The sequence below is a fragment of the Labeo rohita genome, unplaced genomic scaffold (genome assembly GCF_022985175.1).
Source record: "Labeo rohita strain BAU-BD-2019 unplaced genomic scaffold, IGBB_LRoh.1.0 scaffold_75, whole genome shotgun sequence".
Classification (NCBI taxonomy): Eukaryota; Metazoa; Chordata; class Actinopteri; order Cypriniformes; family Cyprinidae; genus Labeo; species Labeo rohita.
The window spans coordinates 75,127-101,866 of NW_026129689.1; the positions used below are offsets into that span (position 1 = coordinate 75,127).

The 26,740-nt window shown below is 37.2% G+C and overlaps 1 protein-coding gene and 1 pseudogene across 1 annotated transcript; one reads left to right on the top strand and one right to left on the bottom strand.

The window, feature by feature from the left end:
* The first annotated feature begins 465 nt into the window (after window positions 1–465).
* LOC127161825 (uncharacterized) lies at window positions 466–3,241 on the top strand. Its single transcript, XM_051104574.1, has 4 exons — window positions 466–480; window positions 752–1,121; window positions 1,196–1,522; window positions 3,120–3,241. Exons 1-4 carry the CDS (start codon window positions 466–468, stop codon window positions 3,239–3,241), a joined length of 834 nt encoding a protein of 277 aa, XP_050960531.1.
* Window positions 3,242–8,197: 4,956 nt separating this feature from the next.
* Window positions 8,198–26,425, bottom strand: LOC127161833 (gastrula zinc finger protein XlCGF57.1-like; annotated as a pseudogene).
* Between the last annotated feature and the right edge of the window lie 315 nt (window positions 26,426–26,740).

The window sequence follows — 26,740 nt, forward strand, 5'->3', positions numbered from 1 at the left end:
TGAAGCTCTTCTTCAATGTACTCGGAGTAGCCTGGTTTTTACACATGCACGGTGAGATCTTACGACCTTGTTACTGGCAGTTGGCAGTTTCTGTGGCTTATTGGTCTGTACCACTGGGCGCTGTAGTCATAGTTGGTTTCAGTTGTTTTTTAAATAGGTCACGTTACTGGGTATAAACAAGTAACTTACGCCGACATTTCATATCAGCTTATTTAAACCTTCAGCATTAAAGAACAACGCTGCTGGATGATAATGAAGCTCTTATTTAATGTACTCGGAGTAACTTGGTTTTTTTAACGCAACCATGATGAGCTCTTTTCTGCCAGTTTCTGTGGTTTACTAGGTCTATATGCACTGGGTGCTGTAGTCGTAGTTGGTTATAGGTCACGTTACTGGGTATAAACAAGTAACTTACGCCGACATTTCATATCAGTGCATAAACTGACCCAGTGTAGCTTCGATGCAATGTGGGTCTCTTTGGTTAAACGCGTCTGGCAAATTCATAAAATGAAGGCCTAAATGTTGACTACACATTATTTATGTGGGAGATTAAGGATTAAAATATAATTATAAAACAGAAAATGGCACAGTAATGTCTTTATGTAGTGTAAAATAATGTTTAATTGAAAGGGGGTGAAAATATACGAGAGTGTTGTATAAGTTCACTCATGAGACTTACGTATGTTTGTCTGAAGAGTGAATGTGTAAATCAGTGACATAAATCCAGTCTTTATGATCTGTACATCAATAGTTTTACAGCACTATTGTGTGTGTGTTTGTTTCTTCAGGTCTGTGTGGTGTTTATACAGACGAAGTGTCAGTGTCGGTGATGGAGGGAGATTCAGTCACTCTGCACACTAAGGTTGAAACAAAGCACCAAGAGAGTCTTAAATGGTATCTCAGCGGCTCTCGCATCGCTCAAATCGATGGAGATCTCAGTTTTATCTGTACAGATGTTCAGTGTAGTGAAGGAACTGAGAGATTCAGAGACAGACTAAAGCTGGACAGTCAGACTGGATCTCTGACCATCACAAACATCACAAACACAGACTCTGGGGAATATAAGCTAAAAATCATCAGCAGCAGTGACAGTGAAAGGATCTTCAGTGTTTCCGTCAACGGTGAGTCATTTAATGAGTGTTTAGATGAAACTTAAATGACAAGATCCTCCAGCAGCTGTTGGTTTGTGTTTCAGATGTTCCTGCTGCTGATCTATATGAAATGAAGGAGGGAGAGTCTGTCGCTTTAGATGCTGGTGTAATAAAACACCCAAATGATGTGAAGACGTGGTATTTTAATGATAATCTCATCGCTGAAATCAATGGAGATCAGCGTAAAATCTGTACAGATGATCAGCGTTATAAGAGATTCGGAGACAGATTGAAGGTGGATCATCAGACTGGATCTCTGACCATCACGAATATCAGAATCACAGATTCTGGAGAATATAAACTCAAGATCAACAGCAGCAGCAGCACATTCAGCATCACCAGAGTGAAGAGATTCAGTATTTCTGTCACTGGTGAGTAAGTCATTTTTTGCATTTTTCCTTTGAGGAATTAAAAAAAAATCAAACCAATATATGTTGTGGTGTGGACTGTTTAAAAAAGCAATAATTAATGATATCAGCCAAATTACCTGTGAGCCATGATGCTTCCTGTTGAGCTAAACGTGCTGTGATGCTGTTTTAACTGTGGTTGCCAGAAGAAAATACAATCAATATCATGCAACTGATGACTAAAGTAGAAAGTGAAGGTGAGGTGATGTGTACACCATACTTGGAGTTTGTCATTTGCATTTAACCCATCCAAGTGCACACACACAGTAGTGAACACACCTGGAACAGTAAATATAATTTGAAGATATTGGTAAATATTGGATTCATTATCATTCCAGATTCAGGTCTGTCTTCAGCTGCTGTTGCAGGAGTAGTTGTTGCTGCTGTTCTTTGCTGGTTGCTGCTGTAGCTGTTGTTATGGTTTGCCATCAGCTGTACAGCAGTACCACAGAATGTAAGTATTACATACAGCTGATTTAACAAGATACCATTTTATGATTTCAATAACATTAAAGGAGCAGTCCACTTCCAAAACAAAGATTGACATATAATGTAGTCACCCCCTTGTCATCCAAGATGTTCATGTCTTTCTGTCTTCAGTCGTAAAGAAATGATGTTTTTTGAGGAAAACATTTCAGGATTTTTCTCCATATAATGGACTGATATGGTGCCCCGATTTTGAACTTTCAGAATGCAGTTTAAATGGGGCTTTAAAGGCTCTAAACGATCCCAGCCGAGGAATAATTCTTAATATCTAGCAAATCGATCAGTCATTTAAAAAATATCTATATCTATATACACTACTGTTCAAAAGTTTGGGGTCAGTAAGACTTGTAATAGTCTTTAAAGAAGTCTCTTATGCTCATCAAGGCTGCATTTATTTGATTAAAAATATAGGAAAAAAACTGTAATATTGCAAAATGTTTTTACAATATAAAATAATGTTTTTTATTTTAACATACTTTAAAATAGAATTTATTCCTGTGATGAAAAGCTGAATTTTCATCAGCTGTTACTCCAGTCTTAAGTGTCACATGATCCTTCAGAAATCATTCTAATATGCGGATTTATTATTAGAATGATCAGTGTTGGATAATATCAACAGTTGTGCTGCCAAATATTTTTTGGAACCTGTAATTTTTTTTTTTTTTCAGGATTCTTTCATGAATAACAAGTTTAAAAAGTACAGTGTTTATTCAAAATATAAATATTTTATAACAATGTAAATTATTTATTATTAACTTTTAATAAACTTTTAATTATTAACTTAATACATCCTTGGTGAATAAAAGTATTAATTTCTTTAAAAAAAAAAATAAAAATGTACCGACCCCAAACTTTTGAACGGTAGTGTATATATATATATATGTATGTGTGTGTGTGTGTGTGTGTATACCTTATATAATATTTTATATATATATATATATATATTTTTTTTTTTTTTTTTTTTTTTTTTTCACGTATCAATTATATTTAACTACTTGGGTAGAGGTGTTCCAAATGCCCTGGGAAGGTGGTTGTTTTAAAAAGATGAGTGAAGACCTGCTACTCAATTCCACAGCCGCTGCTAACTTTGAAGAGACGGGATCCTCGCTGACCACACCAACAACATTCGGCATCTCCCCGTTCTCAACAGAAGAAGACTCTGCACATGCTGAGCAGTCCTTCATTGAACAACAGTGAAGCTCACAACAACTACAGACACTTTCAGGAGGCAGTTATGTGCCTCATTAATGTAACGCGCAGATATTCCAACACTTAAAGATTCGAGGTTTGTGTTTCTTGTACTCTTTGTAACAGTTGATTTAATTCTTCCCATTATAAGTCTATTGTTATAGACTAAAAAGTTAATTAAATGGTCTTAATATATTAATGTTTCAAGTTCTTGATAATTCAGATGCTTATAACCAGCAGGTAGTTTGAGTGGGGGGAAATAAACCAGCATGTACCGTACTTGCTTATAACATTTATTAAATCAGAGTCATTAAACAATGTCACACTCCAATTGTAACGTTCCTTTTTTGTCTGTGTGTAACATTTCAAAAACTACAGAACCATTTTACCACGTTACTAGAGAAAAAGATTTGGGTTTGTGTTTTTACAACTTCTTTTTAACTACTTTCTTGAACAGCTGAACAGAAGTTTTTGTGGTTACTTTTTAGGAACGTTGTACATATTTATTGCCTGGTCCATTGATGATCCAATTAGTGGGCCTGAGCTAATATTAATATTTTAAGAAAAGGTATTGATCTTCAATTAAAAAAAAAAGAAAGGAAAATTAAAGATTGGAATGTATTAGTGTTACCAGAAAATAGTGCACCATAAATATTTGGAACAAACAAAACAATGTCATTATCTGAGAATTTTACAGCATGTACATCATTCTTCATGTTTAAGATGTTGATTACTAGGTCATTTCAGGTTGCCAATTTGAAAACACAGTCTGGACACTGCAATTACATACACATTTACAAGCTTTTCATAAACACTAAAGTGTGTAGCAAATTGGGTAACACTTTACCTAAAGGGGTGTTTATAACATCGTCCTGAAACCTTCATGTCATGAAACCTTTACACGTCGTGAATAAGATGTTATGCATGATTCTGACAACTTGACATTACCAAGACAACAGGACTTATAAATCTGTCATAAACCTGATTATCATGAAGCCATTTTAATTGCCATGAATATTTTTCTGATCACTTTCGGTAGAACAAGCAGAACGCCACTTGGATTGGAATACTGTAGTTGAGGTCAAGAAAAATACTAATGGAGGCGTTATAAAATTCATGATGAAATAATGGCCTCGTGATAGGACTAATTTATGACAAGTTATGTTACCTTGGTAATGTCAAGTTTTCATTACAGAGACGGGTTATGATCCATTTGGTTGTCAAGATGTCATAAAGACACGTCAAACACAGTCATGTTTGCATTTAAAATGACAACTGAATTATTGACATTTAATAACCATGCATAAAAACCTTAATCATATTTATGACATGCATCAGGAACAACCTCAAGTACAGTGTGACAGAGAATTGTTGAACACATCCTGCTCCTGGTGTTCTTTACCTCTGCAGGCAAGGCAGGTGAAGGCCTCCTTGAGCTGTGTTGGTTTGGCTTCTTTCTGAAGCGGCCGGTGCAGTGAGCTCTCCGATTCTGACAGAAACACTCCAACACCTCCTCAACCTTCTCTAAAATCTCCTGCAGTCCAGAATCTTCTTCCCTGCATAAAGAAAAAGACAAATTATTACCTTTTCTAACTAGATCACTAATTACAGACATTACACAAAGACTCATGTTCATCTAAAAGCATCCCATGTATAGATCTATCAGTCACCTTTTCCTTTTCCTTCTGTGTTGAAGCCTGCTAAAGTCGCTAGTCAGCATGGCATTCATTTTTCTACAGTTGTGTGTCCAATACTGGAAACCTTTAAAAAAAAAAAAAAAAAAGAAAAAAAAACTTGCTTCTCTTATCAAAATTAATCAAGATACAAATTGCGAATTTACAACCCCAACACTTTTGTAAAAGGCAATATAAAGAATACATCTTCTGCTCAAACTGAGACTTCTCTGGAATCCCTTAATCTTGTCACAATATTTTATCTGTTTTTTTATTAAAGATTTTGCTTTGAGAAATGTAATTTGGGATTTGAAACTGCTCGACTTTTGGCATAAAATAAGCCATGATCCAGCTTTTCTTGACAAAACTGAGATGCTCATTTTATATCCAAACACAAAACCCTAATGTGTGACCCGTTTACAGTTTCAAAACAGTTTAATAAGGATGTTCGATAAACTCTTATCATACTTGTATTCCAGGTTTTTGGGAGGTTGTTACAGCCATCGAAATCAAAAAGTCCCTTTTCTTGGGAACTGTAGTTGTATCGGCTGCCTCGTGTTCCTTCCGAATCCATCATTTCATTCCAGTTCGAGTCAAGCAAGATACGACATTCTGTTGCCCTCAAGTCAACTTGAAGCTTTTGAACAATGCCCGGGACACTGACCTCAGTTTCAGAAAACCTCACTACCACACACTTTTTGGAACTGGTTTTCCATCCTGCACTTCTGCAATGTTTATTGCTCTAAAATTAGAAAACAGGTTCAACAATTTGATTAATTCTCAAACAGTCAGAATTGTATTTATGTGCATTCAACTTGTTAATAATAAACAGTTGGATTCAACATCAATATTCTATTCTTTAAAACAAACAAATAATAATAATAATAATAATAATAAAAACACCCAAGTTTTCACTCAACTAAATGAATGATCTGGGCTGCGTTTCCTCAGTGTTAACCCTCTGGGGTTCTTCGGTCACTTTTGACCGGAATTTTTTAAATAAAAAAAAATTAAAAATCGTAGCTTCACCGGAATGGTACGAAACTTAGTGACTTTTATGGTACTTGGTATATGAACACACAAAAAAATTGGGGACAGGATTTGAAAAGTCTAAGTGGTCGTAAAAAAAATAGTCACACTCAGGGCCTTCGGGTCAAAATGACCGGCCATAGGAAATGAATGGGAAATTGGCAAAAATATGAAAATACAGAGTTTTTTTGTGCATACAATCTACAAATCAGCCACAATCCAGAAAAAAAGCACACGACAGTGAAGGGGTGACTCTCTAAAACATCAGTAGTGCAAAACACTACAATACACTCACACACACACACACTTATACACACAAAAACACACACACACACACACAATTGAATGTGTCATTTCAAAAGCTAATTTTGGGAAATGTGTGAAATAGAAGCAATCAATGTAAGAAATAAAGTGCACAGCAATGAAAGCATGAGAGTGTAAGCCATCAAGGTTGCAAAATAGACACACACACACACTCACACACACACGCGCGCGCGCACACACACACACTCACACACAGGGAAATATGAGACTGTAACAGAAGAGTTATTGTTCATTGAATTTTACAAAAAATAATTTTAATGAAATGTTCAAAATAAAAAAATTGTTATGACTGAAAGAATTGCATTTTTATTAAGTTAGAATTAAAACAATGGGTAACAAAATGCTTCCCATTGGTTCTCTTTCTAATGCAACGTTCAGGTTTGACTGTATTATAAAGTAAAACTGGCGCTTCAAATTACCAGTTAAACCAATCAAACAAACAAAAAACTTGGCAAATAATAAATAAAAATAGTCTTTGATAATCTCATATGATATATTAAAATCCACAACCTGAAAAGGCAAAGGCAAATATGTGCAAAAACAACTAGAATTCACAAGCCCTTCTACAGAGAGCAGTACATTCACCTAGTGATTAAAATATGATATTGCTTGATAATTATGCTCACTACACCACCAGATGGCACCATTCTGACTTCAAAAAATTGTTTTCTATAGGCCAGGTCTCTACTTTAAACTGAAATACAGCATTAATTAAAAAATAATAAAAATTATATATATATAAAAATGTTCTATTATATTCAAAGGGAAAAAATAGATCATAATTATTGCATAAATATTAATTATCATCATAAAATTCTCTTAAAACACCACAGTAAAAAAGAAAAAATATTATTGAACAAAAATACATTTGATTGATTTTACTGAAAAAAAAAAAAAAATAATGATTTCAGAGGTCCAGTCACTTTTGACCGTGAAGGTCCTGAGTGTGACTGGAAAACGAAGAACCCCAGAGGGTTAACGTTAACAGATTACATTACAGCCTCCTTAATTCTTATATAGAAGGTGTTAACGTTACAGCGTTTAAATGGCTGTTTCACAAAGTTTTCAATTTTTCTTTAAACAGTTATATACATACAACACTAACAGTTAACTCGATTAAAGTGTCATCTCAAATGACCCGCGTGTCATCATCTTTGACAGTAACCACTGATCTATATATAATGACTGGATCGCTCATTGTGTTCTAAAACTATCGTCACGTTGTGAAGCCACCGGAAGTGTTCGATCCGCCATCTTCCTCTTCCCTACTGACAGAGGCTCCAAGGTCTGCGCTACAGGGATTGGTAGTTCCTCTTCACAAATGACCCGCTGTGCAGCCTACAAGCGTGACACGAAGTTCGCTAAAGGATGTGGCAAAACTGCACACAGGTTAAATTCAAGAAGTTTTAGTAATTTATGTTTAAATTTGTATTTTTTGTACGAGGCAAGAGAAGTGTCTTTTAACAAAATTAATATACAATTATATAAATTAAGAGGTATAAATGTGCAAATTACTTAAATTACTTCAAATTTTTAAGCGTCCAATAGCGACACCATCAGACAGTTTTAGGTGGAGGTATCGTCTTTTAAAAAGATGTTCATAGAGCCATACAAATACAACCACACTCATCAATGTACCGTTACTTACGGTAACCCGTGCATCATATGAATGTACTGAATATGTATTTACCTGTTGGATAAACACTGTATTAAAACAAACCACTATATAATAACAATTATACTAATTATTTACATGCACAAGCAATTTGTATTTATTTACAGAGGCATTCAATGTTCATAGTTTCTTTTTATTGTTAATTTCTAAATATATGCTCTTTAAAGTTCATTTTAACTGCTGTAATTAAGTGATGTTAAAAAAAATGTAAAAACATGTGCTTGAAGTTGTGTAAATAAAAACTTTATTTTGATTTGTGTACAACTCATTTGTAGATTTCCAAAAGATCCAGTCAGGAGGAGAGAATGGGCAGTGAAGCTCAGGAGACAAAACTTCAGGCATCTGCTCTGACCACTTCGCTGCAGAGTGTTTTGATAGAACAGGACAGACAGTCAGGCTTCGACCAGATGCCGTGCCAACATTACTTGCAAAAGGTAGACAGACAATTGCTTAGCTAAACAGATTAAAGGAAGTCTTTTTGGTTTGTAGTGTCAGTCATAAATTGCATGACAACATTCTGACAAGCTCAAGAACGGTTACCCAGCCACCATGACAATTTATAAACTTAGGTGAAACTTGGTGACTGCAGTAACAGTTAACCTTTAAATGAGATTGTAATTTACTCCCCCTCATTTCACCTCAAACCTTTGTTTGTCTTCTGTGGAACACAAAATACAACATTTAAAAAAAAAAAAAAAAAAGCATTCACATACATTTTTGCCATGAAATAAATTATTCTCGAATGCACTGGTGATCTGATTTGAAGCTTGAAATCCAATACATATCCTGTTTATGGAAATGACCAGCATTTTGTCATTTGTGTTCTTCAGATTAGTCAGTTTTACAGGTTTAAAATAATAATAATAATTAAAAAAAAAACTAAGTAAACTACCTCTTAGCATTATGAAAGCTTTCATTGTCCACTGTGTGTCAGTTACTTACCCATGACAAAAATCCAGCTTAGCCTTTTGGCTGGGGCTCCAAGAAGGTAGCTTTAGAAGTAGGGTTGCCTCTTTTTTTCCTAATTCACCTTATTTTAGACACATACAGAGCGCGTAAGAGCAGTGTATAACAGAGAAAGAGAATATACAACAACACACACAAACAAAACAAAACAAACAAAAAAACACCAACCATGTTTTTCAGGAACAGATCCATAGAAAGGCACCTGCATTAAGGGAAGCAGAGGCAGTGCAGTGCAGTGAGGACAATTCTGACGACCCAACAGAAGGTCTTCCTGACGCTCCAATACAAAATGAGCACAGCTACTGCTTTGGCAGTCCAAAGACCCTCACCACAAAACTGCTTAAAGCAATCAACACAATTAAAGATGTAAAAAAGAAGTCTAGACAGTTTCAACAAAAGAACAGGAGAAACAAAACAAAAATTTCAAACCTTCAGAGTATCATTCAGTCCCTCAAAACATCCCAGTCCTTGTCAGAGAATGGAGCTTTCATGCTGGAAAACTGCCCTGATGTGCCATTGGAAATGCTGAAGAGACAAAAATGTAGTCACGCAGAATACCACCCATCCCTTAAATCATTTGCACTAACTCTACAGTTTTATTCAGCCAAGGCCTACAAGTACGTCAGGGAGACCTTTGACGTAGGGTTGCCTCACCCATCTACGATAAGGAGATGGTACAGCAGCAACCGAGGAGACCGCGGATTCAGTAAAGAGGTACTAGCCTCTCTCCAAATTAAAGCTGCTGCAGCCCAGGCCAACGGACAGGAGACACTCTGTGCTCTTATGATCGACGAGATGGCCATCATGAAGCACATCGAGTGGGATGGGAAGAAAATGCTTGGCTATGTAGATATTGGCTCAAAAATAGAAAGCGAAAACATACCAGTAGCTACTGAGGTTCTGGTATTAATGGTCGCTGGAAAGCTCCAGTGGAGTATTTTCTGACTCGTGGAATGACTAGGGCTACTCTGGTGTGCCAATGCATTCTCAAATTGTCTGATGTGGGTGTGAAGGTGGTGTCCCTTACATGTGGTGGTCCATCAACACATTTTTCTATGCTCAAGGACCTTGGAGCAGACTTGCAACCCACAACACTCAACACCAGTTTTCCAGATCCATCAAATAGCCATCGAAGTACTCACGTCATCTTGGATGTCTGCCATATGCTAAAGCTGGTACGCAACACCTTGGGGTCCTGCGGCATTATTGTAGATCCCTGTGGAAATAGGATAAAATGGGAATAGATCAAATCTTTGCACAGTCTGCAAAAAGACGAAGGGCTACATATAGGCAACAAACTTAGATCAGCTCATATAGATTGGCAAAGTCAAAAAATGAAGGTAAACCTTGCTGCACAGACCATTAGCGCCAGTGTGGCAGATGCTCTCAGGTTCTGTGAGCGACACCTGCAGCTCCCCCAGTTCGCTGGCTGTGAGCCAACATGCAAATTCCTGGAGATTTTTGATATGATGAACTCCAGAAATCCTATTGCCAGGGGATTTAAAGGTCCACTCAGGCAAGCTAATGAGAGAACCAACATGGCCTTCTTAATGGAAGCTTACAATTACATCAATGGATTGAAAGAGCCAGGTATTACCGGACGACCCCTGGTGGCAACAAAGAAAACTGTCTTTCTCGGCTTCCTGGTGGCCATAAAGAGTTTCAAACAATTATATGACACATATGTGAGACCACCAACATCACAGTTACCAGGGTTCCCGCGGGTCCTTAAAAAGTCTTAAATTTAGTTTATCAAATTTAAGGTCATAAAAAGTCTTAAATTGTACAAGAAAGTCTTAATTATGATTAAGAGGTCTTAAATTTTAGACACGGGAAGACCAGAATTGCGATACAGCTTAGTGTCACGATTAAACTTCAAAAGGCTGTGATTTCGTTAAATAAACACCAGCGCTGCGCGTTCAAAGTCCGGTGCTGAGCTGCTTCGTGTAGTGCGGTTACCGGGGAAACACATGTCTGCAGTTCCGAATGCGCCATCTGCTGCCAGAGATTGAATGTGCATTTTCAATAAGCCTGTTGTTTTGAGTAGAGTATTCTTACAGTACAGGAGGCTGTAGTTTCAGACCCTGTAATTTTTATTGTATTGTATTGTATTGTATTTATTTATTTGTATTATGTATGCATTAACAGCTCATACTATTTATAGCAGTAGCTATTCATTTCTGTATATTATTATTTTTAAGGAAATACTGAATGTAGTTGTTTAATTGTATACACTTAATTATTGTCCTAGCCAACTCCTAATCCTAAACTTACCCCTGGGTAAAATATTTAGCCTAATTTATTTCAATATATTCTAGACTTCAGTTCATTAGCTGCTGCGCTTCATGTCTGACGTGTGACCCGCTTAACAAAGTGAAGTAAACAGTAAAACAATTGCTGTACAAATTAGTGTGTTTATTAGTACTTTAATAAATTTAAAATAATTTGAATACAAATACTAATTTACAACATCCAGCAGCACAATGAACTGTTTTGGACAGTTTAATGGGCTAAATGGAGATTGCTGACACCCCTTTGAACACTCAAGTTTATGTCAGCATTTACATTAAAAATAAGATGGAAAGATTAAAAAAAAAATAGTTTCAATGGATCTAGTCTTTGCGTCTGTTTGATATTTCTTTGTTGGAATAGAATTGCTAGATGGCGCTGTCCCAAAAAATAGGGTCCCAGAAATGTGGTTTTGCAGGAACATAGTATTGAGGTTGTTTTTGTTCAGACCAAAGCGAGAAGAGACCCATGTTTTTACCCTGCAAACATGCAGAGCTGTAAATGTGAACTGGTGGATCATTAAGAAGATAATTCATCATAAAAATCTAAACACTAACATGTATTTGTATGTTTTTTAAATTAATATAATAATTTATTGATAATAATTGTTTCAATTAATAAAAGAATACTTTTTTCTATTTACTTAAAAATTGACACTTTAAAGAAATGTGAAATGTATCACTTTATAAAACCTTTTCTTTTTGTGAAAAATCTGAACTGTAAATCGTTTTTTACAGTAGTTTACAGTCATTTCACAGTTTAATATTTAACCATAGACATTGCCTTACCCTGCTCATATGGTATTCATTTTATTTGTGCAGGTCTTAAAAAAGGTCTTAAAAAGTCTTAAATTTGAGCTTAAAATCCTGCAGCAACCCTGAGTTACAGTACTTACTGACCTACAAATTTAGCCAAGACCACCTTGAGCTGTTTTTTGCTGCCATTCGCTCAGCAAATGGATGCAACAACAATCCCACAGCAAGACAGTTTAAGTCAGCATTCAGAAGAATGGTAGCGAGTCATGCCATCAAAACCAGTGGAAACTGCTCCCCACTGGACAGCACAGCAGTACTGGAGGCAGCACCTTCTGATATGTTGCCATTTCGGCAAAGCGACACGCAACCTAAAACAGAAGAGAACAGAGAAACACACATCCCAAGCCTTCCCAGTCTGTCAATGTTCAAAGAGGCTGTGGCTGGTTACATAGCTGGCTTCGTAGTTAGAACAGCTATGAAGAAGATTCACTGTAGGACCTGTTTATCAGCACTCAGTGTTGAGAGTTCTTCACAAGATGAGCTTGGACACTATGGGATTATTTTTGTGCCAATAAGAATGAACGTAACTTTATAAAACTGAACGTAACTTTCCAAGAAACCATCAAAAATATGCCACTGCAAAAGAAGAAAAACACAATGAAAATGAAAAAATGAACTCAGTCGCACGAATTTAACATGCTCTTCAAATATGCTTCATTCTTTGTTAATGATTTTCAAAGAATCGTTTTTGCGAATCATGGATTCTGAATGCGTCGCCACAGCTTTCGCTTACGCTTCGCAAATGTTCGTTTGCTGTTTTGGCACAAACCTCTCGTGGGGGCGGGCTTAACAGCGATCTACTCTGATTGGCTAATGAGCTTTTGATGGACAGTTGCTCTCTGACCTGGAAGCACGTCAGTGGCGCACATATTGGAAAGTTGTTGCGGTGTGCAATATGTTGTGCTTTGTTTATATTAAGTATTAATGTTATTAGTATTTCACCTACGGTCGTCTCTTAGTTTCTAAAGATGAGCTCGCAGGAGAGACACGGAGCGGCATCATCTTCCACCTCAGCTTGTCCCTCAGGGCAGCTTGAAGTAAGTTCGTGTTGCTAAAGTAACGTTAATCAATAACATCGATAAAAGTTTTATTCATGTACAGTGTGCAACAGTTCTGATAGTTTCTATAAACAAAGCACGACGTATTGCGCCACTGACGTCACCGTCCGTGCTTCCAGGTCAGAGAGCAACTGTCCATCAAAAGCTCATTAGCCAATCAGAGTAGATCGCTGTTAAGCCCGCCCCCACGAGAGGTTTGTGCCAAAACAGCAAACGAAAATTTGCGAAGCGTAAGCGAAAGCTGTGGCGACGCATTCAGAATCCATGATTCGCGAAAACAATTCTTTGAAAATCATTAACAAAGAATGAAGCATATTTGAAGAGCATGTTAAATTCGTGCGACTGAGTTCATTTTTTCATTTTTTTAATTGTGTTTTTCTTCTTTTGCAGTGGCATATTTTTGATCGTTTCTTGGAAAGTTACGTTCAGTTTTATAAAGTTACGTTCATTCTTATTGGCACAGAAATAATCCCATAGGACACACCGTCATTGACATGAAGTCCAGAGGTGGACTTATCAGGCCATCAGACAGTGTTCTACAAGTCTGCAAAACACCAGAGAGGTACATTCAACAGCACTTCCTCACCAGCCACATCCCAGAATTGGACAGCAAATTTAAAGCCAGGCTATCCACACAGGTTCTGGAACTCAATGGTGGCTCTGCATTCAAGGAACTTGAGCAGCACATGTTCAACCTGGAACCATACAACAACCATGTTTTCATTCTTATTAAGTACACTGCAAACAGCTACACCAATATCAGGCTCCATTTCCTTGCAAAGGAAACATCATCTGCATCGCACTGTAAACGGCTACGCAAAACTCTGGGCAAGCTTGTTCTGCACAAAAATCAATAAGACCTATATCAGTTCCAACAGCCAGTAATCATCACATCCATTAATTTATGTTTTTTACATTAATTAAACCTTTTATTTTTAACATTGACAATGTCTCTCTCTTTTAATTGTAAAGGTAGTTATTTGTTAAAATTTAAAACATTTGAAATTACATTTTAAAGTCGAAACAAATGAGTTTAATAGTTTTCAAACAAACAAAGAAAGGTTACCACAGTAAATATTAAGCAATTCAATTTTACAGCCAATCTACTGTAAGGCTAGGAATTGTATTTACATTATAATACAGCAATTCATAACATCATTTTCTTCATTCAACAATTTATCACTTTTTTTCTTACCTGTGAAGCTCTTCGATTAAAACAAGGCCAATCAGTGTGTTCTCATTTAGGTTTTATTTGATTTTTTAGTCTAAATAAAAGCTAGCTAGCAAGTGGTATGTCATATTGTCATAAAAATAAATAACCCTGACAAAGAACTATACAAGGTGAATAAAGTTGTACTCATACTTCACACAAGTATAAAAAAAATCTATTTATGACGAACATTTGAAAGAAAAATTAGTTGGCGATCCAAGTAACGTTACAGCTGCACTATAAATCGCACGCCATTGTCACGCATCTGCTCAGTAAAGCCGGATCTGTGATTAGCATTAAGTTTCCATCACGTGCGTTCAGCTGGAGTGACAATGAATACACAGAGCCACAAAATCACTGATAAAATACATAATCGAATCTGATTAATCTGCGATTATGAACGCGATATTGCGTAGCTTGTCAGTGATCTACGGCTCTGTGCATTAATTGCCACTGCAGCTGAACGTACGTGATGGAAACTTAATGCTAATCACAGATCCGGCTTTACTGATGAGATTCGCATAACAGTCGCATAGGATTTATCGTGCAGCCCCACTAAAAATATCCATCACTTGTCTGTGCTGCACGGCGCAGCTTAATCGAAGGACATTCCGTACCTGTGCTTCTTCTTTCTTCATTTAAATGGCGGAGAACAAACTAAATTAATGCATTACTGCCACCTGCTATTAACCAAGACCAGGGACCATCATATTTCCGTGGAGGGAGGAATCAGATATAAAAATGGTGTCCCGTTAGGCAATGTCTTGTCGTTAAAATCGTATAATTTCCTATTCATTCAATAGAATGTTTGCGAGTACTAGGGAATAACAATATGGCGGCGCGGTGGCTTCTCTTCTATGACGTCATGAGCAGTTCAGTTCTCTATTATAGATCAGTGACAGTAACTCTTCTATTGCCAAGAAAAAGCAGGTAGGATCATTAGGATCAGGTGGATTCAATCATCACAAATCGTCCGGATGTGCAGCAGCAGAGAGCTTCCGGTGTACTAAAACACGCTTTGTGCAAAAAAAAACTATAATTTTGCGATTTGGTTTTGTTGACTTTTTAATATCTGCATTTGAACGACGTGTAATGAAAACAAAATTGAAAATATGAATGAAATTCGTTTTTGTGTTCCCGAGAAAATGTAAATATTGCATAAACCAATCATTTATTCGTTTGTTTGTTTTGAAAACAAAAACGAGAAAACCTATTTGTCTCAAATCGTCTTATTACATTAAAAAAAAAAAACAAGATACCACTGCTGCTAAATACTACTTACATTAGGTTTACAGCTTGAAAAAATGTAAACCTATAGAATTAATTGTTTGTTTCATATTTTTCTTTCTCTTGAAACATGTTTACATATGCAAAATATCCACCTTATTTTTCAAAGCGGAAGTGAGCTGTTTTCTGGTAATGTGTTAGACGTCCGCTTCATAATCCACCATAGGAAATAATGAGAAGAATATCAAAGTGCAGTGAATGGTAAAACAGTTTGTACTACACACCGGTGTGTTCATAATTAAGATAATACATTAAAATAATATAATAAGACACGGCAGTTTGCAATATCAAGCAGCAAAACAAGCTTTTTGTGCTGTCGGCGACGAAAAACGTATCGACGAAGCAGGGAAATACACAGAATTATATGAAACAAACCATAGATTCTTCAAAGACAACATAAGGAAGTCATCAGCGTGGAGGAAGATTGACGATGTCATCGGTTACCAGGGAATAAACTGTCCTGTATATTTATATATATTTATCTAGGACTATACAAACATTCAATGGCCACACTATGGTTTTCTTTATTTTCATCAAATCGATATTATAAATAGATTATAAACTGAAACCTAAACCTCAACTCACTGAAACAAAAACTTTTCATGGTGTTTGGTTATGTTTTCACTCAGGTTGACTAGATAACCTTAACTAAACTAGTTTAATACTATGTAACATAGTCTACAAAAAAACAATAACAGACTTATCAGATTCTTTTCATTGATAAACGTTCAAAACTTAGCTATTATCAATTAAAATAATATATAGTTATAATAATATTAATAATATATTTAGTTAAAACTCGTACAGCTCAGAACCTCATTGTAAAATGAGCTGGCGCGTCCGGTGTGTGATACCTCGAGTTGTCCTGGGCGCTGTGTGACCTCCTTTAGGTTCGAGCCCAGTTTGTTTACCATTAACCATCAGAACTGGATGGACAGGCCAACTCGTGAAACAAAAATACAATTGTTTAATATGTTCAGTCGCTACAATAATCGAAAGTTTCTAAACAGAATGTGATTTTTTTTGTTATCCTGATCAAGCTCTTAAAGCGTTGCTTCATTCTTGAGAATCAGTGAATGTTTTCATCCTTTATGTGTGATAATAGTTATGTGTGAGCCAATCGGTTGTCCTCAGTGATAAAGATCTCATAAGCACACAGACAGTGATGTACAGGATTCATATGTGATGTTTTATTAACAAATTTCGGGAGGAGCACGCGCAGATAATTAACACGGCCAATTCACCATCAGTAATCACACTCTCTAAGCAAGAGAGAATCCCTATAAATAACCAAGCAGTCCTACCTCCTCCATCTCTAGTCTTTTCAGCATCCCTCCTCCACCCCGTCTCCTCACCTTCAGCCCGGGGGAGCGCTTATTGGGTTCGGGCCAAATGCCGAGCTCGTACCCCTCTCCCTAGGCAGAGGGGGTGCCCCGGGTTCGGGAATGATTTCCGAGCTCGGAGCCCTCTCCCGGACAGCACGCCAAACACGCTTAATTTGTACTCTGTTTATTATTTGTAAGTGGGAACTCGTGAAATGCAGATTCTGGAGGACCTGGAGTATTATTCTGAAGGACAAACAAGGGACTCATGACCATCTCATAAAACTCATGAATCAGTTGTGGGTCATGCAGGTCAACAAGATTTTCCATTATGTCTTTATTGATCACATGCCATTAAATCAATTCAGAAACATCACAAACTCTTCTTGCCTTTGTATATGCGGACACAAACAATAGCAACATCCACTGAGCCTCTTGCCTCTTTTTGTGTGGAAAGTTTGTTTGTTTTGTCCCCAGAAATGCCTCTCTTTTATAGCACATTCAAAACACCCCAAAGACACTGCAACCAACATATATGACAATGAGCAACACCTCTACATAATCCAAATAAACAGGCGTCTACCTCAACTGCCTCAAAAGACGATGGTTAAATAAATAAATATAAAGAAGTGGTCATGACAATCTGATGAAGCTCACGTTCTGCTGCAGGTTTCAAACAGATATGCATTTTCTATTGTCATACTATTTAAAAAATAACACAAATAGTGTCTCATATGTAAACGACTTCGCATATTCATGTATAGGTGTGATATTTTATAGCATTGATCACAAACTGTCTTTTTCCAGAGTGAATGTGCAGATGTTTTCTGAAATAATAACCTTGTCAGACTTACGAAAACGAGGTGTTCTTTCCAGAATGAGTTTGCAAATGATTTTTCAGGCTTATGTGATATGGGAAAGTCATGTCACATTGAACACACTTGTAAGGCTTCTCACCAGTGTGGACGCGCATGTGAATCTTAAGGTTTCCATTGTTTGTGAAACTCTTTCCACAGTGTTCACAGGTGAAAGGTTTCTCTCCGGTGTGAACTTTCATGTGCAGCGTCAGGCTTCCTTTAACCGCAAAACTCCTCTCACACTGCGTGCAGGTGTAAGGCTTCTCTCCAGAGTGAATTCTTATGTGATACTCGAGGTTTGCTCTGTATGTGAAACCCTTTCCACAGTGAGGACATAAAAAAGGCTTCTCTCCAATGTGAACTTTTACATGAGTCTCAAGGTGATTCCTCTCTGTGAAACTCTTTTCACACTGATGACACTTGTACGGCTGCTCTCCAGAGTGAAGGCGCGTGTGAATAAGAAGATCTCGTTTAATCGTGAAACTCTTTCCCACACTGAGGGCAGGTGTAAGTCTTCTCTCCAGTGTGAACTCTCATGTGATCCTCCAGGTTTGCTCTGTTGGTGAAACTCATTCCACATTGATGGCACATGTAAGGCTTCTCCCCGATGTGAACTTTTACATGATTCTCGAGGTGATTCCTGTCTGTGAAGCTCCGTTCGCACTGATGACATATAAAGCAGTTCTCTCCTGAGTGAATCCTCATGTGATTATTAAGGTGTGCTTTACATTTAAAACCCTTTCCACACTGATCACAAACAAACGGCTTCTCTCCGGTGTGGACTCTCGTGTGAATGTTAAGACTTACTTTTTGCTTAAATCTCTTCCCACACAGTTGGCAGGAGTACGGTTTCTCTCCGGTGTGATTTCTCATGTGGACATTAAATTCACTGATCTGTCTGAAACTCTTTCCACACTGAGAGCAGATGAACGGCTTCTCTCCGGTGTGAATCCTCACGTGAGTCTTCAGATGTTTGTTTTGAGAGAAACTCTGCCCACATGTTTTGCAGGCGTAAGGTTTCTCTCCGGTGTGGACTCTCATGTGGTCTGTAAGGGTTTGTTTCTGTGTAAAACTCTTCCCACACTGAGGACACGTGAACGGCTTCTCTCCGGTGTGAACGACCGTGTGAACCTTCAGCTGTGCATTTTGTGAGAAACTTTTCCCACACAGTTTGCAGGAGTAAGGCTTCTCTCCAGTGTGGATTTTCAAGTGTATTTTAAGGCTGTCTTTTCGACTGAAACTCTTTCCACAGTGTTCACAGGTGAAAGGGCTCTCTCCAGTGTGAACTCTCATCTGGACTTTATGGTTTCTAGTCTCTGTTCTATGGGTCTGTGAGTTACTTAAAGATTCTTCACCAGTCATGAAGTTTTTCTCTTTTATTTCATTCAGTTCTTGACTCTTCTCTTGCGGCACCATCGGCTCTAGAGTAAAAAGAAACAGAAACGTGTTAAGACCAGTTTAATGGCATAAAGCGACAGACATTGTGACACACACAAAAACATTTAGACCTGTAATCGCAGAACCTCTTCTTCATATATGTGACCCAGGACCACAAAACAAGTCATAAGTGTCAATTTTTCGAAATTGAGCTTTATACATCATCTGAACGCTGAATAAACAAGCTTTCCATCGATGTATGGTTTGTTAGGATAGAACAATATTTAGTCGAGATACAACTATTTCAGTATATGGAATCTGAGGGTGCAAAAAATTCAAAATATTGAGAAAATCACCTTTAAAGTTGTCCAAATTAAGTTCTTTGCAAAGCATATTACTAATCAAAAATTAATTTTTGATATATTTACAAATGTACAAAATATCTTAATGGAACATCATCTTTACTTAATTTCCTAATGATTTTTGGCATAAAAGAAAAATATACAATTTTGACCCATACAATGTATTTTTGTCTATTGCTACAAATAAACCCCAGTGACTTAAGACTGGTTTTGTGGTCCAGGGTCACATTTTAACTTTTAAAGGGGGCACACACGGTTTCTGCCAATCTCACAATAATCTTAAGTACCTATATAGTAGTATAGTATCTTTCCTTTCTGAAGAGTCTTTAGTTTTATCAGATGTAGCTGTACCACTTCCTTCTGAAACAGTCGAGCTCCTGGAGGTGTGCCATGGGTGTAAGCTTTCTATATAAGATCCCACAGTTAACAGTGCATGCCTCAGAAAAAAACAAGGCATGAAGTCCAAGAAATTGACTGTAGACCTCCGAGACAGGATTGTATCAGGCACAGATCTGGGGAAGGGAACAGGAAAAAATTCCGCAGCATTAAAGGTCCCAATGAGCACAGTGGCCTCCACCAGGACTCTTCCTAGAGCTCGCCTCCTGGCCAAACTGAGCAATTGATGGAGAAGGGCCTTGTCTGGAGTGGTGATCAAGAACCTGATGGTCACTCTAGTTGAGCTCCATGATCATATGTGGATACAGGAGAAATCTAAAGAAGGACAAACATCACTGCAACACTCCACCGATCTGGACTTTATGGCGGTGTGGCCAAACTCAATCCTCTCCTCAGTGAAGACACATTAAAAAACATACTAGGAATTTGCACAAAAGCACTTAAAGGACCCTCGGACTCCAAAGCCGGGCTCACACTACAGGAGATTTAAAATCCTAACCGATTCTGAAATCTGTTTGTGGCGCACACATAAGAAGAATCTTTGCCGATTATTTTCCCTCAAATCCTAAACACACTACAAGATTTGAAAATCGTGGCGCATCACACACTACAAGATGTTATTAAAGGGGAAGTCCACTTCCAAAACAAAAACCCCCTTGTCATCCAAGATGTTCGTGTCTTTCTTTCTTCAGTCGTAAAGAAATTATGTTTTTTGAGGAAAACATTTCAGGATTTTTCTCCATATAATGGACTGATATGGTGCCCCGAGTTTGAACTTCCAAAATGTAGTTTAAATGATGCCAGCTGAGGAAGAAGGGTCTTATCATGTTCATTTTCTAAACACTGTGTTGTAGGCGATGTAGGATGATTTTGAAATGGTTTTTGAAGTTGAGGGACAAAATACAATTGGAGTTTTTTGACATACACGAACTGTCTTGAGCCAGAATACACAGAGTTCAGGGAGAAAAAGACAAGACGAGCATTTGAGATTAAAAAGTATTTTTATATTGCTAGATAAGACTCTTCTTCCTCGGCTGGGATCGTTTACAACCGCATTTGTGATCGTTTGAAGCTGCATTTAAACTACATTTTGGAAGTTCAAACTCGGGGCACCATATCAGTCCATTATATGGAGAAAAATCCTGAAATGTTTTCCTCAAAAAACATAATTTCTTTACGACTGAAGAAAGAAAGACATAAATGTCTTGGATGACAAGGGCGTGAGTACATTATATGTGAATCTTTGTTTTGGAGGTGGACTTCTCCTTTAAGATTATCATGATGGAGGGAGCGCCTCACGTGACCTTATGTAACAGATTATCATTTCAGCAACTAATGTTTACATATGTTAAGCTAGCAGCTTTCTACACTCACCCGATATGTTCAGAACTGAGACAATTTCACCCCAGAGCTTCTCTCACCCTTACAGTAATGGTACGTGTTTGACAGATTATACAGACAGTGTTACTACAAAAACTCAAGCAGCAGTTTCCTCCATCTCCACTATCCAGTGGACCGTACAGCAGCTGTTTTGCGGTCGTGCATTGGCTGTTGTGAAGGTAATGATGTAATCATAGCCGTGATCATCCCGATTTAAAATCCTGAATATCAAACATGTTTGATATTAATCGAGGTGGCCCTGATTTGTGTGCGAGCAGATCGGGAGGTGCAAGATTCGATCTGTGAACGTCTCACATTACCAGATAATCTGAGTCGAACATCGGGACCAACTGAGGTGCTCGACAAGATTTTTGCTCAGATTCAGGAGGGGAAAATCAGGCTGAAAATCCTGTAGTAGCTTAAGGTAGATCAGTTAAAAAAAAAAAATACATCTTCACAATGTGCACAATGTAATTTCACAACTAAATCTCATACATTTAGCCATCCTCACTCAGGGAAATAGTTAAAAATTAAGAAAATTATTTCATGTGACACCAAAAACATTATTTTTTTGATTAAATGTCCAAGCGTCATTTTAAACCTTGCACTGCCGGACACAGAAGTGATATACGAATACATGACCAAAAGAAGCCCATGGCCGTTCACATGCTTTTAAACATTATTTTTTTACATTATTAAAACCTTTTTTGTGATTTGTGTGATTACGTACAGTACTGTGCAGAAGTCTTAGACCACTAGTATTTTCATCAGCTAAAAATGGTTCAAAGTCAGTTGAAGTCAGTCTTTTGCTGTAGTGTGTCAGTAGGAAATATCAGTTTACATTTCTAAACATTCATTTTGCCATTTATTGTAATAATCCAGTGAGATTTTTGTATGGAGCACAGGCTGTTGTCAGACTCCTTGTGCAAACAGAGATCTGATCTCTCCATCATTCAATCCAGTCTGTCTTAAGAAACAGCAAAAACGGAGACAGACTAAATCCAGAAGAACTGTGGCAACATCTCCAAGATGCTTTAAGAGACCTACACCTACAAAGCTACAGTACTGTTGACATTTTTAGACAGTTAGGCACATAAAATGAGGATGCTGTCAAAAACAGTGTCATAAATAGATTTTCTTTATCAATGAACTTCTATTAACTCAAATAAATCAGCATTTGATGTGACCATCCTTTGTGTTTACAGCAGCTTTTGCCCTATGTGCACTTGTGCATAGTTTTTCAGGTAGCTTTGCAGGTAGGTTACTTGAAACATCTTGGAGATGTTGAAACAGTTCTTCTGGATTCAGTTTGTTCTGTGTCTTCATGTCATTCCAGAGACAGACTGGATGATGGTGAGATCAGATCTGTGTGGAGCACAGGCTGTTGTCAGACTCCTTGTGCAAACAAAAATTGATATTTTTTACTGACACACTACAGCAAAAGATAGAAATAACTTACTTTAAACCATTTTTTAAGTGGTACTATACTAGTGGCCTAAAACTTTTGCACAGTACCGTATATATGGGTTATTGTTCTGTAGTGTCTTTCCCTTCGTTTTCATTCTGTAGATGATTGGGTAATTAGCGTGATGAATCATGATTGATAATGTTAATAATAAAAAAAAAAAAAAAATGACTCTTCTGACCACTTGATGTTTGCTTTACGAAGACCTTAGGGTCGAAACGATGTGATGATTGTAATAAATAGACTTTTGAGAGCACTAGCGACAGTGGGATATTTGGAGTGTCTCATATGATTAAACACCTGCCTACAGTTTTTGGATATGTGGGTCATTCCAGCTGGAATCATCAAATTTTGGAAAAGTTCCCCACCTGACCTCCTCAGATTTGTCTGAAAAAAATCCATGTGATGGGTAATATGCCCAATAGATCATACACAAAATTTCAGATCTCTACTGTGCGTACTTTTTCCACAAAAAATCTGTAAAAAAAAAAATTTGTTTTTCACCCTGTTTTGGCATCACTGTCTGAGTGACCATGTTCAGCCTGAAATATCTCCAGAACTATTTGTGCCAGGTCCATGAAATTTTCTGGGCTAAGAGTCCAGAACTGCATGAATTACAACTCACAGCATTGTTACTGAATTTACACCTGAATGCTGGCCCTCTACTTTTCTTTGAAACTATTACTTTAAGGGTTTTCAGATGTCCATAGAAACCTCAATCTTCAATGTATAAGCATCAAACTTGGTAAATGGTCTGATATGTACCATGTCTTTCACATCCTTTGACATCAGACAATAGAGTCTGATGGATGTTGAGATATTAAGGTCCAAAAATTGAAAAAAACTCATTTACACCAATGTTCAGAGCAATATTTCCCATGAATGACACCAGGTGTGAACATAAAACTTGTTTTTTTGAAAAAGCATGTTGTTATTGATAAAATATAAAAAAATTAGGATGGGGTTTTGCCTCATTTTTCTGTAATGATTTTTTTAAAACTCAAGAGTTTCGTCACTGATCCTATTGTTCACTTTTGCTATTCACCTTGGTATGGGCATTTCAACAGAATTTATTAATGTTCCACTTATACAAAAAATACAAAATACAAAAAACATACTTCCAGACATGAGTCACTTTAATAATGTATACCACCAACACAAATAAATGTGTGACATAACAGTTACTGAAAGTTGTTCATGAAAGTGTCTGAATCCACAGTTTCATTTTCTTTTATGACATAGCATCGTCCAGTGGAAGTAACTGGCACCAACTTAAGTGGCCGTTCCATTGCACTTTCCTGAGGTGGAGGTCGGATTTCCCCGAGTCCCGAGCACAATGGAATGCTGCATTATAGCATTAATTTAGGCATATGAGTTCAAAATAGCTGGTACTACAGTAGTTGTGAATGTCACACAACAATGATTTTTTAAAAAATTATTACAGAAAAATGAGGCAAAACCCCATCCCAATTTTTTATATTTTATCAATAAGAACATGCTCTTTCAAAAAAAAAAGTTTCATGTTCACACCTGGTGTCATTCATGGGAAATATTGCTCTGAACATTGGTGTAAATGAGTTTTTTTCAATTTTTGGACCTTAATATCTCAACATCCATCAGACTCTATTGTCTGATGTCAAAGGATGTGAAAGACATGGTACATATCAGACCATTTACCAAGTTTGATGCTTATACATTGAAGATTGAGGTTTCTATGGACATCTGAAAACCCTTAAAGTAATAGTTTCAAAGAAAAGTAGAGGGCCAGCATTCAGGTGTAAATTCAGTAACAATGCTGTGAGTTGTAATTCATGCAGTTCTGGACTAGGACTCTTAGCCTAGAAAATTTCATGGACCTGGCACAAATAGTTCTGGAGATATTTCAGTCTGAACATGGTCACTCAGACTGTGATGCCAAAACAGGGTGAAAAACAAACTTTTTTACAGATTTTTTGTGGAAAAAGTACGCACAGTAGAGATCTAAAATTTTGTATATGATCTATTGGGCATATTACCCATCACATGGATTTTTTTCAGACAAATCTGAGGGGGTCAGGTGGGGACCATTTGATGATTCCAGCTGGAATGACCCATGTGCATATTTTTCGTTATCAGATGAGATCATTGTAAACATTAAATAGATTTAAAGGTCCCCAAATCTCATGTAAGGAGGATCGTGTCTTCTCTGCTGCTGCGTGTCTCCTCTGGAACAGCCTGCGTGTGGATATCAGACGCTGTTCTACACCGGGTCATTTTCAATCACATTTACTTGCCTGGGCGTATGGTTGAACTGGCACTGGATTGTTTATCTGTAGTTTTATTTGCACACTGTGGTTTGGTGTTTTATGTTGTTTGTAATTCATGCAGCAGTGTTGTTTTGGCCTGAGGACACATAAAAACTGCATTTCTTTCTCAAAAGGAGAACATTTCTGTCAGTTTTATTTCCTTTAAAATGTCATTATTTGCATAAGTTTGCAAAGATCTGAAATGATTTGTGATCGAATGCAGTTTCTCATGTGAATGCAAAGCATTTACACGAGAACACAAAAGCATCGACTTACAATTTTTCCTCCATCAATTTTTTTTCCCAACCACCATGATCCTTTAATGACTCTGTAAAATAGAAATAAAGAAATGAATAAAGAAACCAACCTGTTTGATCCTCAGTGTCTTCATGTTTGACTTCAATCTTCATGTCTTCACTCTCATCTTTAATGAACAGCATCTTTGTTTGTTGTTCTTCAGTATCTTCATGTTTGACTCTGAATGTTTCTTCAATCTTCACGTCTTCACTCTCGTCTTTAATAAACGCCATCTTTAAGTGGATCTCAGTCTCTTCAGCAGGAGTTTTTCTGTGTGTTTAAGATGAGAATAATGAACAAACTAAATGTGTGTGTGCGTCTCAATCAGCTCCCTAGTTCAGTAGTCAGTGCACTAGTAAGGGAGTCAGTCACAGTCACAGTTCATGGACTCAAATCACCTGATTACACAAAAACACTCACAACTAGCACTGCACATTAATATAAGAACACAGTTGCATCACACAGACAGTCAATAGTCAGGTAATGTAACCAAAGGATAATCATTATTATTTTTTGGATTCAGCTTGAATAATTTGATTTTTGTCTAATTATTTTTAAATAAATTATTACCAGTCTTAAAGAAAAAAATGTGAAACTTTTTAAGACTAGTCTAAACCTTTTTGATCAGCAGTAGTTGTCATTATACAGGTTTGATGTTTGTGTATTGATTTGTGGTTTATATTTACAGATCTCATCTTCATCAACACTCAGAATGGTAGTTGTCATTACACAGGTTTGTGTTTGTGTTGCTGTATTCAGATGCTCATCAACACTGAATTCAGTGAAGAATCAGTTTGTTTGTGATGAACTAGTGGAACTGTTTGTGATGAACTACAGGGAGTGAAACGACACAGTTTGTGTTTGTCATGTTTGTGCTGTACTCATTAAAAACTGCTCCTTAACATTATTATACACATTATACCGTTACATTCCCAAATAATGACTCCATTATCATTTAATACGTTCTCTGTCAAACTGTCATGAACGGGTTGTATTGATTTCAACACTTTAAATGATTAAAAACACGAACCTTTTCTCTCAGCAGAATCGAGCGGCGCGTCCCAATGACGTCACGCCGCCACGCCAAAATAAAAGTCGCGTTCTTAAAAGATCTGCTGCATCAAAGTCGTGTCGCTGCCCTCCTCAGTCCGTCTGAAGAACACCGCCTATAGGTTTAATTCTCTCATAAAAATAACAACAACTTTGTTATTAAACATTGATTTTAAACGAAAAAATAAAATCCAGATTTCAACAGCTCAGAAAACATGATCATTCCTGCAGTTTGATTAATAACACGCTCCATTATTACATGTGTCACAGTCTCCACATCTCCACAGAGGCTCCTGCTGTCCGGAGGCTAATAGTAACTGGCAGTGATTCAGTGCACAGTGAGCCAGTCTCAGTCTAGTGATCCACACACCATCTCCTGTCTAAACGTGTG

Excerpts from the sequence above, each read along its gene's own strand:
- LOC127161825 (XM_051104574.1), top strand. Across the intron at positions 1,122-1,195 it reads CTTCAGTGTTTCCGTCAACG|ATGTTCCTGCTGCTGATCTA; the intron begins GTGAGTCATTTA and ends TTTGTGTTTCAG. Across the intron at positions 1,523-3,119 it reads ATTCAGTATTTCTGTCACTG|CCGCTGCTAACTTTGAAGAG; the intron begins GTGAGTAAGTCA and ends TCAATTCCACAG.